We start from the raw sequence: 18,309 nt of genomic DNA on the forward strand, positions 1-18,309 counted from the left end.
CCATAAGCTTTCAAAAGGGTTGAAACTGCAGTTGTTGCAGCAGATTTCAACTTTCTACTGAAGAGCTGTTTGAGGTGAAGTTGAAAAATGTGAATAATCCTAATTCTTCATTGTTTATTTCACTCTGTTCTGGATTTGAAAGCATGGTGGAGCTACCACCATGTTTGTTAAACATCTCTTGTAAACATTCCTCCTGCTTTTGTTTAAGTAACAATAGATTAATCTCATCTCCAAGGTATTTGCTTTATTTGTGTGGAGAGCTGCAAATTTTGACTTTGGAGAAGAGCTGTTTCACTGGTCAGAGCCCTCTAAATATGTATCGATGTTATACTTGTTTGGGTAGCAAAATTTTTTGTTTAGTCCAAAGAGCCATGCTAGTATTCTACAGAAAGAGTGATTTAAAATGTGATTTTATGCATAAAATTAATTAAAGTGTTTCCGTTTATTGCTATTTTTTTCTATTTATTGAGGAATAAGATGCTGCATGTCTTTAACAGTTAATGCCATCATCAATTATGTTTAAAGATCATTGATGAACAGAAGTCTGATCTAGATTGTGGAAGAGCGCCAAGCTATTGGCTGAACAGATGAACAGTTAAACTCTTTTTGTTTCTTCTCCTTATTTGCATTGGGTCTGTATTTTTTTAGTACTCATGTAAAAAAAGTGCTTCGTTTAAAGCGATATTTATACAGAAAGATGAGCATCTGCTAACTTCAAAGGACAACTGCACTTGAAGGCATCCATATGCTTTAGTTTGATATAATCCAAACGAGCACTTTATCAGTTTTGTAGATCTAAACACCACAACTATCCCTATAATCCCCACATGAACGCTGTCTTAACTGTACGTCAAATGAAATGTGTTCTGTTAATTATACACGATGAGATTTATAGTTGACATTTTATTCATTATCTGCTCTTTTGTGTCAGGGAGAGGCTAAAGAGCTGTGAAGGTGTGCAGGTATAAGACAGTTGAATAATCAAGAGAAAATGTGATGCCTTTGATCAGGTGTGGGGAAGCTTTATGTACTGTATGTGAGGAAGGAGGAGGAAGGAAATCCCACGTACTGTCACTTTTTTCCCCCTGTACTGCCTCTCCTCTGAGCATCTGAATGAGGATGCAGAGATACTGAAGAGCAGGCCGATGGCAGCTCCCATTATGAGGCTCCCATGAATTGTGTGTATTCTGAAAAAGGGACCACAATAGAAAGACACGCCATGAAATATGTAAATCACGCCATATGCTGAGGCTCCGGGATGTATCCACCTTTCGTAAGAGAGCCCAGTTCTGTCCTTCAGCTGGCTCACGCGACCTAGCTGGAAGAGCTACTTTCCAAGGACATTTTCAGAAAACTAACACAAGAGTGCTTGACATAAGAGTAGTACACATCTTCTGTCTTAAGGGAAATAATGGGTGTAAGAGTCAGTTAAAGGAGTGGTATAATGTCAGAGAAAATATATAGGAGACTAAAAACCTAAAGTGCCATAAAGTGAGACTTAAAAATTCAGAAATCCACACAAAATCCTAGAAACTTTGCAACAGGAAAATTTTGATCTAGAAATAGTCTCCTCTTGGAATAAAATGCTAAACTATTTAAGATGCAGAGAGCAAGTCATTTACAATTGTCTATAAAGAATTAAACTAACAATTATACAGGAGACACGTGAACAGTACTCCCCCCCCCCACATGTTCTGATGCAGAATATCAGACATACCAGATGGACAAACCGGTTGCCTGAATATGCCACTGCAGTTTAGAAGAAGAAAGCAATGGCTTCCTAACTGCTTCATTGACTTCAGAAAATCAGGGTAGCATCTGAAATCCAAGTAGACAGATTCTGTGAATAGAATATGAACTGCGTATGACCCATAACCTTGCAGAACTCAGCACCAAAGAGCAGCGAGGGGCAGGTAGCATCAGCTACCGAGCACTGCAGACACCGCACCCCCCACAGAGTAGTCACACACCCCACTGAGGCAGGTCGGCAGTGAAACACAGCAGCACAGTAACCCCCTTACTCTCATAGCCCCATTAACACAGGCCAAGCCAGAAACTCAGAAACCCCCAGAGCAGAACTGCCTCCTCAGGGGGAGGTGTCACTGAGTGAAATCCAGAATCCACAATGCCATGTCTTAACTGGTGAAGCAACTTGCTTTGCTGGTGCTATGGACATCTCCAGTCAAATTTTGGACCAATCCTCTTGGCAGAAAATCAAAGAAATCCTTCGAGTGGCATTATGTGAGTCAAAGCTTCAGGTCCACAGCTTTTCTGTCAGACTGAAATCACAAGACTTATTAGGTCAAGCTATTACACTGGTAAACTTTTTCATTAGCCGCTCCTCTGTGATAACGTTTGGGACATTTTATTACTTAAAGACCCAGTATTGTTTTGGCTGAGAGAAAAAATGTTCTCTGTTTCAGAGTATCTGGTCTTCTTTAATGAGGTGAAGTCATCAGACAGGCAGTCCCAAAGCACACTGCTTCCCCCTCTGTGCTTGACTGTGGATGGTGTTCATTGGGTCATACTTTGCATTTATCTTCCTTCGGACACAATGCATTGACTTTATGTCAAAGAGCTCAATTCTTTTGCCATCTGACACCAGCACTTTCTTCATAGCCTCCTATGAATTATTTCAATGTTTAGCAGCAAACTTGTACAGACAAGTCGGAACGTGTGCCTCATACTGCAGGGGACTCCAGGATTTCAGTCTATGTAATGTAGGACGTCCTTGGTGACTGGTCTTAAATGTCTTCAGATAATTAAACAACTCTTCTCATGTATTGGTGGTGCGATGAGTCCTTTCTGATGATCGGCCTTACTACACAAAACAGAATGTTGCATGGAGAAGGACGATTACTGGTTGGACATTTTATACATTTTTGTTTCCAAATAAACCAACCAAAAGTTGTTGCCTAATTAATATTATGCATTTATTAGGCACATACTGACATTTTATAGCACAATCAAGTAACTGTTGCCTTACGTTGATATAAAAATGGTGTAAATATTAGATTTGTATTAAAAGAAATTTGACTACTAATATGATGCCTTGAAATGAACCTCTTTTTTTTAAATTAAGAATTTTTTTTGGCACAAGTTCGATAATAATCTGACAGGAAGCGGTGCAGACAGAAGGGGGTAAAGACATGCGGCACAGTCACCAAGGACGCGAGTCAAACTCGGGACTGTACATGAGGTGCTCGGTGTAACTACTGTGCCATGCCTGAGATCTGGAAAGTTTGACGGTAAATCAACACCTTAAGCTGTTTCCCTTTCCAAACTTGCTTTGTTGTGATGGAAAGAACTAGAATAAAGGGGGGCAGGCTGATTCTGAGTGTTCTGACACTAATTTTTTCCCTGTCTGCATTATTGCTTTAAAGAATCAGCACAGCAGCTCTTCTGTGACTACACAGGCAAGTGTTTGCTCTTAAAAGCACTGGGTGCACATATCCCCATCATTGGAACGCTCCGTTTTTTTGCACTGCATTTGGACACATTTCCCAGGTTCTGCCTCCTTTGGAGTTGTGCTTATCCACTAGTCAAGCAATCTCAATCAGGCCCTTGTTAAAGTCATTCATTTTTACTCTAGACTATTTTCAGTGCTTTCTGCACATCTAATTCAAAATACTGAGCGAGTTTTCAGTCACTGCAAAATATATCTCACTCTTTGACAGGGACTACTTTAATGAGTGAATAATCAATGTTATTCTCTCTAGCTGTCAGTAGTTTTAATATTGAGGCTGACTAGTGTCTCTGTGTGTGTGTTACACAGAAAGTCCTGGGAACAAGGCACAGTTACAGTAATTTAGAGTTCCCTATCAAACTCTTCTGCAAGGAAGTGAGAACCAGCACAAATTGGTAGTTGGAAGTGTTTGAGCGATTACGTCTTTGTTAGTAGCTACAGACGGCTGCAGAGACAGCTTGCAGTTCAGCTGGGAGACTCTGTGATCAATACAGCCTTTGTGAATAAAGAGGAAGATTAAAGAACACAATCGGTTTTACCCAATGACTAGAAAGAAAAGACGGCAGACCAAAAGCTTGAAGATTAGAGTCATTGATGACTTGAAAACAATCATGCCATGACCACAATTTCAGCCCCAGCCACCACTCAGTTTCTCTGCAAGCTCATTGATGCTTTTTTCTACCTGTATGGAGGTAATAGCATGCCACCATGGGTAAAGAAGAGTTAAGTGAGCTCTGTGCACACATCTAAAGAATGTGCATGGCCTTTTAAGTGTTATAAATGCCATGTCTAGTCTTTTTATAGTCAATGTCACCACATGTTCTGATTTAAGTTACATAAGAGAGGAACAAATGGTAGAGTTCATTTCTATCATGGAAAAAAAAAGAGACATATAATAATGTAAAATAAATCAATCTTCTACAGTGACTGACTTTAAAAAAGGACTAACAAATTGTCTGAAACAAAGCAGGTATCTCAGTTGCTTACAATCAAAGAGTACAAGCAGATTTAACACAATGATTAAATGAGATTTTAAGCGGCAATGGAAGAATCCAACCTTCGAGTGAATGTATTCAGTTGAAAAACCCACATAAATAAAAATAATAAAAAATAAGGCACCGTTACTTCTGCTGCAGGTTACGCCACTTCCACTGTAGCTTTTGTATTTCCGTTGCGGGTACTTTATTTGTGTTGGGGCTATTATATTTCACCTGAGACCTCTGGGCCACCATACGTAGCTCTTGTCTGATGAAACAAAAATGGAGAAAGCCCTGCACATCTGGTAAAAAAATAGTTTCAATCCAACTTATTCAAAAATAAGAAAAAGGAATCATCCACATTAACACCTTTGCTCGTAAATGCTCTCCAGAGAATGGTGAGGTGGCATTTTATCTATGCACCTTTTGGTGAACTCTTACCACATCAAGATGTATTAAATATCATGTAACTAATTTTACCAATCTGATAAATGCACAAACTTCCTGTTAAAATCTCAGTGGCGTTTAGTAACCCTTCACACATGTAAGTTTGTGAGGAAAGCAGGCAGTAGATATGAATAAGTTTTAAAAAGCAGCTATTTTCTCATGGCTTTACTTATAACTTATAAAATTCAGCATACACCTGCCTTACCTAAAAGGCATGTGCACAAATCTCCCATACTTCAGGGTGGCTATGTCAAATCATATTTGTACCTCCGGAAAAAAAATATTTTATAAATTGCTATAAATTAAAAGTTCTCAGAGACCCTGAAGGCAATAAAGGTGAAAATTAAAAATTCTTTAAAAATAGGGTCTTTATTTTTGATGGTGAAATTACGCTGCTAAAACAAAAGCTCAATGTATTTTAAAGTTGAAAAGACATTAAAAACGCTGAGTATGTGAAACTAACATTAAGCATTAACAATATTAAACCCTTTTCAGATTCTGATAACTAATTTAGCAAAGCTCCATTATTTTTGCACAGCTGGTAAAAGGCAGGTTACATAATGATGAAAACAGTCAGAAAAAGCACAACCACCTCCACCAAGGCCAAACAAAGGTTCAGCTACAGTATAGCAATACCTGAGGCTTTCTGTTACACTAACTTGTCAAATAAGTCATTCAGATTCAGCTAGCTATAGCTTTTCTTTTCTTTTTTGGTCTTGTAAAATACACTTTTATGCCCACAAATAAATTACCGTTCCATCTTTTCTCATATTCTCTATTTAACAAGGCACAGCATTCCATATAATTTCCATATAATTATGCTTTTAAACTTCAAATACTGCCTCAGCTTGATTCAAGCGGAGTTAAAAAAATAATATTTTAAGGAATCATAGAAAAAAAATCAGAATATTTGAGTATGTAGACTTAAAGGCCAGATTTTTAGAGCCAGACACCCTAAAAAACAACTTGAAAGCAGAATAACTAAATCACAATCAAAAAAATTCCATCCACTTTTAAATAATTCTGATAATTTTAAATTTAAACTTTCATAACCAAAAAATAGCCTTTTGAATCAGACTTTCAAAAATCACATATGCTTTTTTCATATATGGATGATGATATTTAATTTGAAACAACGCCATCTGGAAGCCCGTCATATCCCAATACAGATTCTTTTTGTTACACATATTGTAACGGTAAAATGTTTAACGAATGTTTGGTCACTGAATGACAATGTAAGAAAATGATGCGGTAAGCAATTTACAATGATAATTTAAGGAAGGTTGGTTAGCTTTGTGAAATTAAATGGGTGAACAGAATCATTATCTAACAACAGACTAAAGACACTCTCCACTGGACACACCTTGTTGAATAATAACACAATCTTGGTTCTGAGGGAAAGAACACCACAAATCTGAAGGAGAGAATACAAACAGGTTATGCCAATGTAATGTTCCTTAAGCAGGAAGTAAGCAGCCAGAACAAGGAGACAACTGTGGGTAAAGTTAATCAGGTAAGAGGCCGTAACAAACTGTTGTAGAGAAACCAGCTGTGGACAGAGTTCTAGAGTTTTAATGTGGCTATGTTAGGATCCCAAGCTGCTCCTCTACATAACATTTTTTCTGAGTTCTTCCTCCTCACCGGACTAGCAATGAAGGCAATTTAAATTTTTGAAGTTGAACTGGAAACTTTTCCACCAATAATGTCTTGGGTGGACAATATGTTATGCTGGATGTCTGAATTCAATAATATCACTATATGGAAACGTTCAGCTTCCATCTCAACTGCCTTTTGTTCTTTTTTCTTTCACTTTTTTATGCTTTTTTCAATTTCGGTCATGAAAAAAAGAATATAGCTACAAGCTTGAAAAACATGAAAGATTGTGACGACATATGCCATTTAAAACACTAAAAGCTAAGTTGAAACATGACCTTGCATAAATGCATTCACTAACAAACAAATAAAATGCCACTTTCTTCCTTTTAAACCATTTCTATGGTCACCCTTTGGAGGCTCTAGGCACTACAAGTTGCATATAGAATAATTATGCATGGAGTCATATTCATATACCTTGGAGCACTTTGCTATGAGCAAAGCTTAGAAAAAAAACAGACCGAATATTTTTTCCTTTACTTATTTCATCCAAAAACTGATCATTTTTGGAAATATTGTCTATACACTGTAGTGCTTACTTTGATCAAAATTCTAGTGAGTAAGTGACACCACATCTACAGTTGAATTATTCTGCACGGCAGCCCAGGAAACGCTCAGACAGAAAGGGAGAATGATAACCTGACACAATCGCAACTGCCTATTGGCACAGTGTAAATCAAAGACCAATCTGCCCCTACAGGTACAGCTTTCATGACGGAATCCAGCTGGGATTTCAAATACTCTAACCAGGCAGATAAAGACCACTGTCTGAAGATTGTGTCCACCATGAGATGGAGAGAAAATAATAAAAGACACTGATGGGAGACAGCCCACTGAAAACCTAACGGCCGCTGCATTTTAATGAGCAACGTATTTTGTTGAGGGGCCTTGCTCAACGTTTTTCTCCTTTTCATCACAGAGAAAGATAAAAACAGACACATATAAAGATAAGCCTGTCAGAAAGCATAAAGAGGCCAAACTGTCACCGAATGTGTGACTCCTGAGGGATACATTCCTGTGATATTTGTTTTAAAGTCAAAATGTGCAGAGTTTTGGGTTTTAATTTCTGTTCATTTAATTCTGCTAAGAACTGCTATGTCTAGGATTCCCTAAACGATTAAGCTAAAAAGAAAAAAGAACTACAGAGCCAGCTGCACTTAACACCAATGGTAAAGGCTATAATGTACATTTTTAAGTTTAAGTTGGATGAATCAAGTGAAAGCCCTGACGTTACAATCCTATGCTAAAGTTTTGCCTGACAATGGAGCCATTTACCTTACAGCTCAGAGTATAACACCTCCGAATCTCAACCTCACATGCATTGCGGTAAACCGTTTGATCAATCCACACACTTTGACACAAAACCTATGCAGTCACTGACTTCCATGCTTATTATCTCTACCTTCATCATTGTAATGTATATAAGATTCCTTTTTGAAAAGGAAGGTTGTCTATAAAGGACCAAAATGTTCTTCCCTTCTTTTGCAGAGTGCATGATGCTTTGACTGAATTGTTGTGTCATGACTGACCTCGTTTGTAAAGAATAAAGACTGATTATTGTTTGTGACTTACTTTCATGCTTGCATACATTGGATCTCACAAAAGGTAGTTTAATTACATGAAATGTGCAAGAGGAGGTTTGTAACAACACTATCAGCTCATGACAGTAGCTAAAAATACACAATATTATGTTGACTACAACAAAATGAGATTTTGGAGAAAACTTTTTTACACAAAAAGAGAGAAAGTGTGAAAAAAACATCCCCAAGCTGGGTCTAAAAGAACTTGGTATTGTTGAAGAATACTCTGATCCAAGTTCACCAGTCCATATATTGCAATGTCTTTTATCAGTAAATATTGTAAATATTTGACAGATAGTAAATGTGGCTCAGAATAAGCCCTCTAGTATAGTTCTGAGTCTGAAATTGTCAAAATGCCAGAGGAAATAAGTTGGTCAGCAATCATTAAATAGTTTGTTTTTTAAAACTCATATCCCTTTTATTGTTATTTTTTGAGAAAGACCTGACTCATATCCTATCAGAATCAAACTTCTAGGTTAAGTAAAAATAATTTTAGATCTAAAACTGTCAAAGCTATGAATACTTTTGGGCTTAACTTTAGATAAAACAGGGCCCATAACAATGGCTTAGACTTACTTCATTAGAGGAAGTCATGCTGACAGCACAGATTTCACTTTAATGAGAAATATCATAACAATTTAATATCTTGAGATCTCATTACAACCCAAGTAAAAATACATTATTTTTTATTGCAGTGGCATTATCTCACACTGAACAATTTTCCGCATTTCTCTACAAGTGAACTTGGGATATGTATTTACCTTCCTTATCCTCTCCACTGTGCACTGCAGAAACATAACCTTGAGTTCTTATTTAGCTTGTTTTAATAAGTTTTTGTTTTATCATCTCATTTTTTGGTATTGGGTTTTATTTAGTTTTTTCCTCCGCTCACAACAGGGGCAGAGGAAAAAAGGGCGGGAACCAGAAAAACTTCTTGGTTTGGGAGTTTATCTCTGGGAGGACGCATCGACGAGTAATGGCCTCCGTATACAGGATGCTCACACTTCCCAGCTTTTTTTAGTTCTCTGCAGTTGTAGTTGTTATAAACTTTTTAAATTATTGCTGTCTCAGAGAAGATATTTTCAAAAATTACTTACTTTACAAGTCAAATAAAGGTTGCATAAATACATTCTACTCTTTTTCTAGTTTTGAGAAGCTGCTAAGAAAATTAGCCTGTGTCACACCATATCAAATAAGCTACGCATTTCTGTTTAAAGGTTTCTACACCATCTCAGCAACTCAAATTAGAAATAAGGCATTTCTTTAAAAAAGTTTTGCTACATTTATATGACTGTCAACTATGATGAAAAAAAAGTTTCTTTGCAAGGGATTTTTTCACTCTGCACCTTTCCCAAATTAAAGGCTGCGTTTCCCTAAAAAAATAAGACATGATTATGTAACTGTATTATAGAATGAATACCTTGCAAGCTTTTCCCCCTCATTTTTACCAGGCAACTTGCACTTTTTAACCAAAAAGTTCTTGTACACATAAACAACTCTCCGCTTGGCGACACCATACTTATTTAGCTGAATAATTAACTGCAGAAGCTCCACAGGTGAGAAATAACACCTGGAGACCTGCGTTAAAAAGCAAGCGGCATCCAACAAAGCAACAAAAAGAACATCAGTGATGTTTTTTCTTTTCTTTTTTACTCCGGAGGGACACTCAGTTATTGTACGATACTTGCTATATTGCCAAAGGAAACATTATTCCTTGGTGGATCAATTTTCAGCAGCACAGAACATGGTCAGCTTCATTTAGCCATTAGTTCCAGATACGGCTGCAGAGCAGAGCTCCACTGCGACATCCTGACCCTCACACAGGTAGAAGAAAGTTTAAGTATATGACAGCTGAGTGTAATGAAAAAGCACTTTTGGACTCTTTGAGCTTGTCTTGTTTACCTCCACTGCCTCTGAGTGGCACTTTCATCTGTCTTCTCCCCTAATTGGATCCTCTGCACACATTCCCATCGGAGGATCTGCATCTCCTCATACACGTGGCGCATTTACCTTGCTCACACACACAGCACATTTGCCTTTATGTGTTTACCGCCTCTCTGTATAATGACAGCCAGAGCTTTGCCCTCACATTTATTTGCATTTCCTCTCAACCCACACCCAGTGTCTGAGACCTCTCCTTAAACATCAAAAGAAGCACCAGGAGGAAAATATGTGGTTCTATCTAAATGAAAATAAATCCTCAAAAACGATGTTAGAGACACTCTGCAGCTTGGCTATTAGCGCTTTGCCCAAAATTCACCCTCTCGACATTGAGCTAATAACACGAGGCAAAAAGTACAATTATCCCACATCAAACAAACTTACAAAGTATCAACCAATGCCTAGCAAAACTATTTACAGCCCTTGAAGTTTAGTTTTGTTACATTAAAATCACATTTTATCCAACAGAGCAACAGAAAGTTTATAATTATGTCATGGAGGAAAATAAATACAGGGCTTTTTTTTAACCTCTGTTTTTTAATAAATAAAAATATAAGTGTGGAAAGCATTTGTCTTCATTCCGTGGTAGAATAATTTTTTGCTGCAATTGTAGATAGCCCCCAAATTGCATTTCTGCTGCATCCTCTACATGGGACTTCTTACAGGATTCTACCAGCAATGACTACATAAACAACATTGCACAACGATGGATTTCTAGAACTCATCCAATGCTACCACTGACTTCTTGGTAACTTCTATGATTAAATGCTCTTCTTGTCTGACATGCATCATTTTCCTTCCACCTGAAAATGCAGTACATTGTGTTGGTCTATTAGATGCAATCCCCATAGAAAACACTGAAGTTTGAGGTTGTGACAGAAAAAAAACATGAACGCTTCCAAGCCTTATAAATACATGTTAGCATTTAATCTGTTTCCGCTTTATGGAGCGATACTAACTTAATTACCTTTAATCTAACTTTCAGAAAAATGTATAAAAATGCCTGCTTGAGATCATTTACTTTTTCATTGACATTTAAATGCATTCTGAAGCTTTTGTTATGGCATTGTTAGAAAGGGGGAAAAAAGAGATACTTTCAATTGCGACATCATCTTAACTTATCATAGAATAGATTGAGATTTTAACAGCCAGCATCCAGAGAAAAACAAACTTGGGTTGCATTCTAATTCATTATCACTGTATTTTAATCACAACCAAAGAAGCAGCACAGCCTCCTGTCCACCAGGGAAACTGATGGTGTGAGATGTAGTCGGCCTCATAAGGGAGCAATGTCCGCGATGAAAAATACAGATCTGTCAGCTTCCTGTCCCTCTACACATTCCTGATCATTAGGCCTGCTGCAATAACAACTGGGGGACTCATTAAATTCCTGACAGCCAATGTTGCTAAACAGAGTCTTTCTGAATCAGTGGGCTCTGATATTATTTCTCTCTAACAGCATAACAACAATGCAATAAACAACCAACTCATATTCCCCCTCAACAATTACGACACAAAGTGCCAACCTCAGAGATGAGTGTGAGAGGGGGGGGGTGGGAAAGTCATTAAAACTGTGCGTCTTTACAAGTCTCGTTTATTTTTAACAGGGCTCCCGCAGAGTGCTTAAATCTCTGATCCACTTCTCAGCCTAGAGTCTTCTCAGGGGACATTTTTAGTACCCTAAAATGTCTTGTGCCCCTGTCAAAATGTAGGAGTTTAATTAAGAGACAAGTCAAGCCCTTAAAGTCATCAAGAGTGAATGTGAAGATTAAAGGGGAGCTTGATGCAAATCTGAGAAAGGAGCACAAAATAAATCAAAATCATGTAAGTTTCGTCCGAGAATATTTAATAGAGAGGGTTTTATAGTAATGGGAAAAACCACAACCTTCATCAGTTCAACTCTTTTACATTTCAGTACATAATAAAAATGGTCCGCTCATTAGGTTAGATCCAACAACATCTGTAAGCGTAGAAAGGCGCGTCAAATAAAAATTTTACTATATCTTTGTGGATGCATTGACAGTTCTTAATCTGCTGTGTTTTGTACACTTTAGGTTAGCATTTTTTATATATAAATAAAACCAAGAACTAAAGGAGAGTTCACATTCTTTTTCACATAACTGGTTTTAGCATCTAGTAAGGAACGAAACTATGATGATTGACACATTGTTGTTGTAAGCATTTCTTGAAGAGTGCTGACAATGAGAGAAGTGAAGACTGTATCAGCTGCTACATTAGCAATTCTGTAGCATTTCCCAATGCAGCTGATATAAGTGGAATGTGGTTATTACTTTAAATTTATATTATATGTATAATGAGGCATCATTATCTGGGGACTTGCATACAGTTTTCACTAAGCCACAGAGTTCCTTAGGTGTACAATAATATTTTCTAGCAAGTTAAGGAGTCCACTTCTCTGTGTGTGGATTGTTCATTTGCAGTTTTCCAATTTTCTGTCTCCTATTATTATCTTGGCAAAATACTGTTAGCAATTTTCTCGGGAAGGAATGAAATAAAATAAATAAAAAAGGTGTCACAAATATAATGCATTAAAAGAGGTAAGTCAATAGCAGTGACATTCACAAGTCACTTTTTTCCAAACGCAATTCAGATCTCAAGTCTTTAAAATGAGCAGTGTCTCTTCATCTGTCATCTCTTTGGCCAAAAATATGGAATCACTGTAGCTTAAGTATTAAAATTATTATCGCTAAATTCAGTTATATGCAAAATCTTTATAATGTACAGAAGATGCAATTAAACTTGCAAAACCTTATCAACTGCTGTGAATTATTTGGAATAGAACTATACGATATTACATTAAAATAATATATGCCCTACTAATAATTTGTGATTATTACCAAGGTATAGTATGTATGTGAATTTTTATTAAAATAAAATAAAAATAAAAAATAAAAAAACAGTAAACACTCATTATTGTTAAATGTCTGGAAGACACAGACAGGACTCGAAATAGTTCTGAAAATTTTTTTTTGGAATAATGTTTACACTAGTCTACCACAATAAAGGGCATTATATAGAATTAATAGATTTTTTTCCCCTCCTTATTTTAAATGCAAAGATTTGCAAGATTGGGAATCTATTTACTAAGTCTGTATTTAAAACCATTTTTTTCAATTCTGAAGAGTCAACTTGTCTAAAGGTGTACCGACAGATTATCAAATGGAGAGTGAGGCATGATGTAATAAGGGAATCAGAGGGAATACTGAATTTCTAAAAGTAACTGTGAAAAGTGCTTTTATTTTGAAAACCTGAAAGTATTATAATGGCACTCACCTAACAGAGAAAGAAGAAAATGTTGAAGGCATGAAATGGTTTTTTGTTCAGAAATTACCCCAAGCTATTGAATACAGAGTTTAGTTGGAAAGATATTCAAGAGATCATTATGAATTAGGTTATAAAAGGAAACATTTCACAAACATCCCTCATTAACAAAACAAACACACCAACTCTAACCATCTGGTTAGAGTTGCAGTCTTTTAATGCAAAGATTAAAAGATTCTTTCAATCTTTAAAAGCATTAAAAGACTCTTAACACAAATATTCTTTTAATGCATTATATTTGTGACACCTATTTTATTTATTTCCTTCCCGGGAAAATTGCTACATTTCTCACATTAAGCGGATGCTCACTCAATGGTGGTATTAAATGCAAATAAAGAAAGGTAGAACCAAGCGTTACCATGACAACCTGCCATATGTTTACTTCACAGTAACTCAGAATGGACACATTAATTATTTACTCAAATGATTTACCCTTACAGTCTCACTCTCACCTTGACTGCATAATATAAAGATTGTTTATGAGATTCTGGTCCCAGAAATCAAGCCCGAGTCAAGTCTCAAACATTTAAAGGGCAAATCTAAGGCAAATCTCAAGTGTTCAGAGCATCAGTCTGTTGTACCTGAACAACAGTATAAATTAAGTCCCGAATCTTTAAAGAGCAAAATGAAAACAAGCTTCAAGTCTTGAGAGCATGGGTTAACATCTAGGTTCTTTTAAGCACAAGTTTAAGTCAAGTTAGAAATTTTCTTTGTACAACTAAAGTGCAACTCAACTAAGCCCCAGACTCGACTCACCATCTCTGGTAAGAAGGCTATTATTGCTGCTAGTAACATTAGATTGCGTGAAAGGAATTTCAGTGTCTGAAAAGAAAGTAGACATGTCATGGCATATCAGAATAAAAAAGGATACTTTCCTGGTGCTTCCACACCCACTCTGTAGTCCTGGAAGCTCTTGTTGGGGTGGAAGTTGAAGATAAAGAGCACATTTGCCCTATCAAACACAATGACCTTGTCCCCTTCATGCTTGGCACTGACGTAGGCCTGGAGGAGGAAAAGCGAAGGGAAAATTAAAGTTAAGTATTTCTTCATGAATAGTCATTACCTCTCTCATACTGGATTTAAACAGTTATAATGGGTCACATTATATCAGGGGAGCACAGATACGCAAAAAGAATGAGACGCACTCCCACATCAAAATTTCAGGTGGCTCTCATCAGCAGAAAGCAGCGGCCCTGATGGTGTGAGGCAGACGCTGTCAGCTTTAGACAGCTGCGTGTGATAAAGGCGCCTCTCTCTCCTCTGGAGCAAGCCACGGCTAACGTGTCATTAGCAGAGATTATCAATGTCACCCAACCTCCTATTTTTGGTGCCTTGTTCCCCAAGCCAATTTCAGGGCAGCATATTCACGGCTGAACGAGATGATAAGCACCCCTGCAACTGGACCGGCAGAGAGGATGGAGGTTAAAGAAATGAGCTGACAGCCTGGAGTCGCTCCATTTCTCCAAGTGCTCTGAAGTAATGCCAACTTCGTCTGGCTTACAGCGACTGCTTTGGAATTGCAAAATAAAATTTAGCTTGCACCTAGCAAGCAGTGGTCAAATAAACCCAGGTGATTCAGTTTTACATACATGTTAAAAAAACATGTGAATCGTCTACACTGCTGTTCAGACCAGTTGCAAATATATGTAGAATCTCTTGTTGTTTGCTTACAAAATCCAAATTATGCATTAGATTTCCACAGCAATGTCCCCATGAGATAAACAAACATATGTTTGCCTGATATCAAAGTGAGAAATTCTAGTCTGAAGTTAGGTCTCAGAGACAGTCGAGTTTCTGTTTTTGTCACCGCCTGCAGCGTCACACTGACCTGGAACAGTTCTGAGTCAATCTTAGCCATGGAAAGAGAGCAGGATGAATCCCCATTTGTGAAGTCAGCACTCTCAGGAAGATTTTCTTTTTTTGGACGGGGGGAGGAAATGGCTCAAAGAATGTCCACAACCCTTCAGTCTACTCCTCTTCCCCCACTGTGGCAAAAATTTAGTCAGCTGCAGATGCTCTCAGTTTACCAAGAGAGAAAATTATATGAAACTTAGTAAGACTGTTTTAGGACAACATTTCCAAACATCTCAGTTATTTTAACAGCTCAAATCCTTAATGTGGTTTGGTGCATTTGTCATTTGACCGTGTTTGGCGAAAAGCATTAAAAGCCCCACAATTTTGCCAATTTTCTCACCCGATCTTTGCATGATTTTAGAATTTTTTTTATGGTTGTGAGAAATTATCTAGAAAGGAGCTGACTACCTAATTATAATGAGAGATCTCAAGATGAAATGTCAGAGTAATGTTGTCATAGCGATAATTTAATTGGGTGATTATCTAGAAATATGACTTTTAGCTATCTGTTTAAATTACAACTTCATTATATCATGTTGGGATGATGAAAGTTTGTCACTGCGACTTTAATAATGCATCAAAATAACACATCAAGTTTGGCTGCCATATCATCTAATTTTCTAAAGTTATCTCACATTCTTGACCTAACAGACAAATACAGTGACTTCAATCAGAGGCTCCTTAAAGGACATATTAAAGCCAGATTACAGTTTGAAAATGCACAGAGGAACAAAGGCCTTCATTGTTAAAAAAGAAAAAAAAATAGCCCTGTGGTTTGATGAATCTAAAGTGGAACTTTTCAGCCACAATGACCATCGTTGTATTTGTTTTGGTTGTATTCATTAGGAATATAAAAAACTAGGATCACCATTAAGATTGTAAAATCTGAAAATACATGTTCAAGCGAGGCAACCTACACACTGGACTGTTCTGACGGCACTTCTTGGTTCTGACACCAGGAAGAATGGTGTCAGAACTTCAACAAACTTTTGTGAGAAGTTTGTGGAAGGAAGCCCAAGAGGTTTGACCCAAGTCATACAGTTCAAAGAAAATGCTACCAAATACCGAGGACAATTAGGCAAACTTCTGATGTGAAAACCATCAGTAAATAAATAACTCTGGCATATTATTTCTCTCATTATTGCATTTAGCAAACAGAAATCCTTTTGGTAATTCTAACTGACTTAAAACATCAGAGCCTTGGTCTGATTAACTTCAGATGGTGAGAAAAAGGTATCAGCCCATCCAATGTGGATGCTGAAGTCCATTTCTCATGGTGTTCTGGTTTTTATTGGCATTTCTTTCCTTTGTTATAAATCCAGCACTGCTTTTGCTGCATTGACAGAAGTTTCAGTTCACATCCACAGTTTATGCCTTTGAAGCTCTACATCTCTGATGTTTCCACAAATCACAAAGTCTCCCTGCGTGTTTCCATTTCCCCTCAGTTCATTTGCACCTGAGACAAAGTGAAAAGAAAAAAAAAAGAAAAGAAAACTGCTGACAAATCATACCGTGCTCCTCCTTTCAACTACGAAACGTCCTTGGATCAGGCCGGCACTGAAATATTGAACCAGCTGAGCTATAGAATGTATCTAATAAATGCAATTACCTTGGCAATGTCATTGATAAGCCCTGCAGAGGATTCAGACTTATCTGGTTATTACAGCTGAATCTCTGAACATTATTGGCATTATCTGTGAATGATGTTCGACAAAGTCTTTTTCTGGTATCGTATTAGCCCCTGAATAAATGAATAAGACTTTTCTCAGCAGCTGCTCTGCAGAGTCTGACACAAAGGGTCAGTTACAGGAGCTACGGCAATAGAAATGTTATCTCCTGCTGTAGTTTGGTCTTCAGATAATTTATTTAGTCTGTTATTTGTATGTGCTGTAATATTTCCCAAGAGTCCACTTTAATGACACAATCCTAAAGCTATAAAGGTAGAATGTTTTGAATTATTCATTCTAATGTATTAGTTTATGAAAAGATTATTAGATCAGATTTGTTTTGCATTTCAAAACAAACTATGTAATTCTTTTGATGTATTACTATAGGATTTTTTTAATAACTAAAGGCCATACAATACTGAACTATAGCTGAGCGATTCTACTTTGGAATAACAGCACAGTAATTACAGTATCCACAGCAGAGTTTAACGCAGAGCATCCTTTACAATTATTTGCCCCCTTTATGACCTATTAGAGCAGTAATTATGATTTCTTTGGGGTATGAATACAGTGTGAGAGAATATGTCTGAAAAGAAAGGCAGAGGTGTGTAGTTATGTAAAGACTAATATTAAATATTTACTCTTTTTCCCCATTTCTCTTAGTTTTCCAAAATATACAAGAGAACATAACATTCAAGTAAATGTAAATTGATCCCCTTAAATCAGGAAATGACTACAAGTAACATATTAACCCTTAATCAATAGTTAGATTGTTTAGCACGGCAGGGACAGTGAATAGGCTGGAAGAGGAGTATGTTTATTATGCAACCACGCAAATTCAGCAGGACAAGAAAAGCTCACCATTGGTCCTGTGGCATTCAGGGTCACAAAGTCTTGAGAACCTCTAGTCTATTGGCTTTGAACATGTATTTTCAGATTTTACAATTGGAATGGTCTATTGACTTTGACCAACAGACCAGTGGTCAAAACACCTGTCTACTGACCAGTGTTTTGTATGTTTTTTTTTTTCTGTCAATTTACACCTTCAGTCATTACCTCTCTCATACTGGATTTAAACAGTTAAAAATCCAGCAGAAGACACAGCAGAAGACTACTCATCCTAAGTTTGACTTAGTCTTTCCTTTCCACTGTCGCCACATGTTTACTGAGGGATTGCTTAGTCACTCAGTGCAATTCTTCATCCTCTACTGTGTTTCCATTAACCGTAAAATTGTGGCAACATGCCAATTTTTAAAAAAAGTAACGTTTTTTGACCAAGAGTTTTTGCTCCAGGATAATGTGCTTTTTCAGCCATATTAAGCAATTTTTCAAGCAATTTTTCACATCACACGAGTCATGTGATCAACAGCGGGATGTTGCTA

General features: G+C 37.1%; 1 protein-coding gene across 2 annotated transcripts in view; it reads right to left on the minus strand.

Moving 5' to 3' along the window:
- Window positions 1–18,309, minus strand: part of gbe1 (1,4-alpha-glucan branching enzyme 1) — a 126,049-nt gene that overhangs the window by 18,584 nt on the left and 89,156 nt on the right. For both annotated transcript variants that reach the window (XM_023351518.1, XM_023351519.1), the window contains one exon: window positions 14,278–14,408. In XM_023351518.1, coding sequence (XP_023207286.1) covers window positions 14,278–14,408 — 131 coding nt within the window. The remainder of the gene's footprint in view (window positions 1–14,277; window positions 14,409–18,309) is intronic.

Source organism: Xiphophorus maculatus, chromosome 18, assembly GCF_002775205.1.
Source record: "Xiphophorus maculatus strain JP 163 A chromosome 18, X_maculatus-5.0-male, whole genome shotgun sequence".
NCBI lineage: Eukaryota > Metazoa > Chordata > Actinopteri > Cyprinodontiformes > Poeciliidae > Xiphophorus > Xiphophorus maculatus.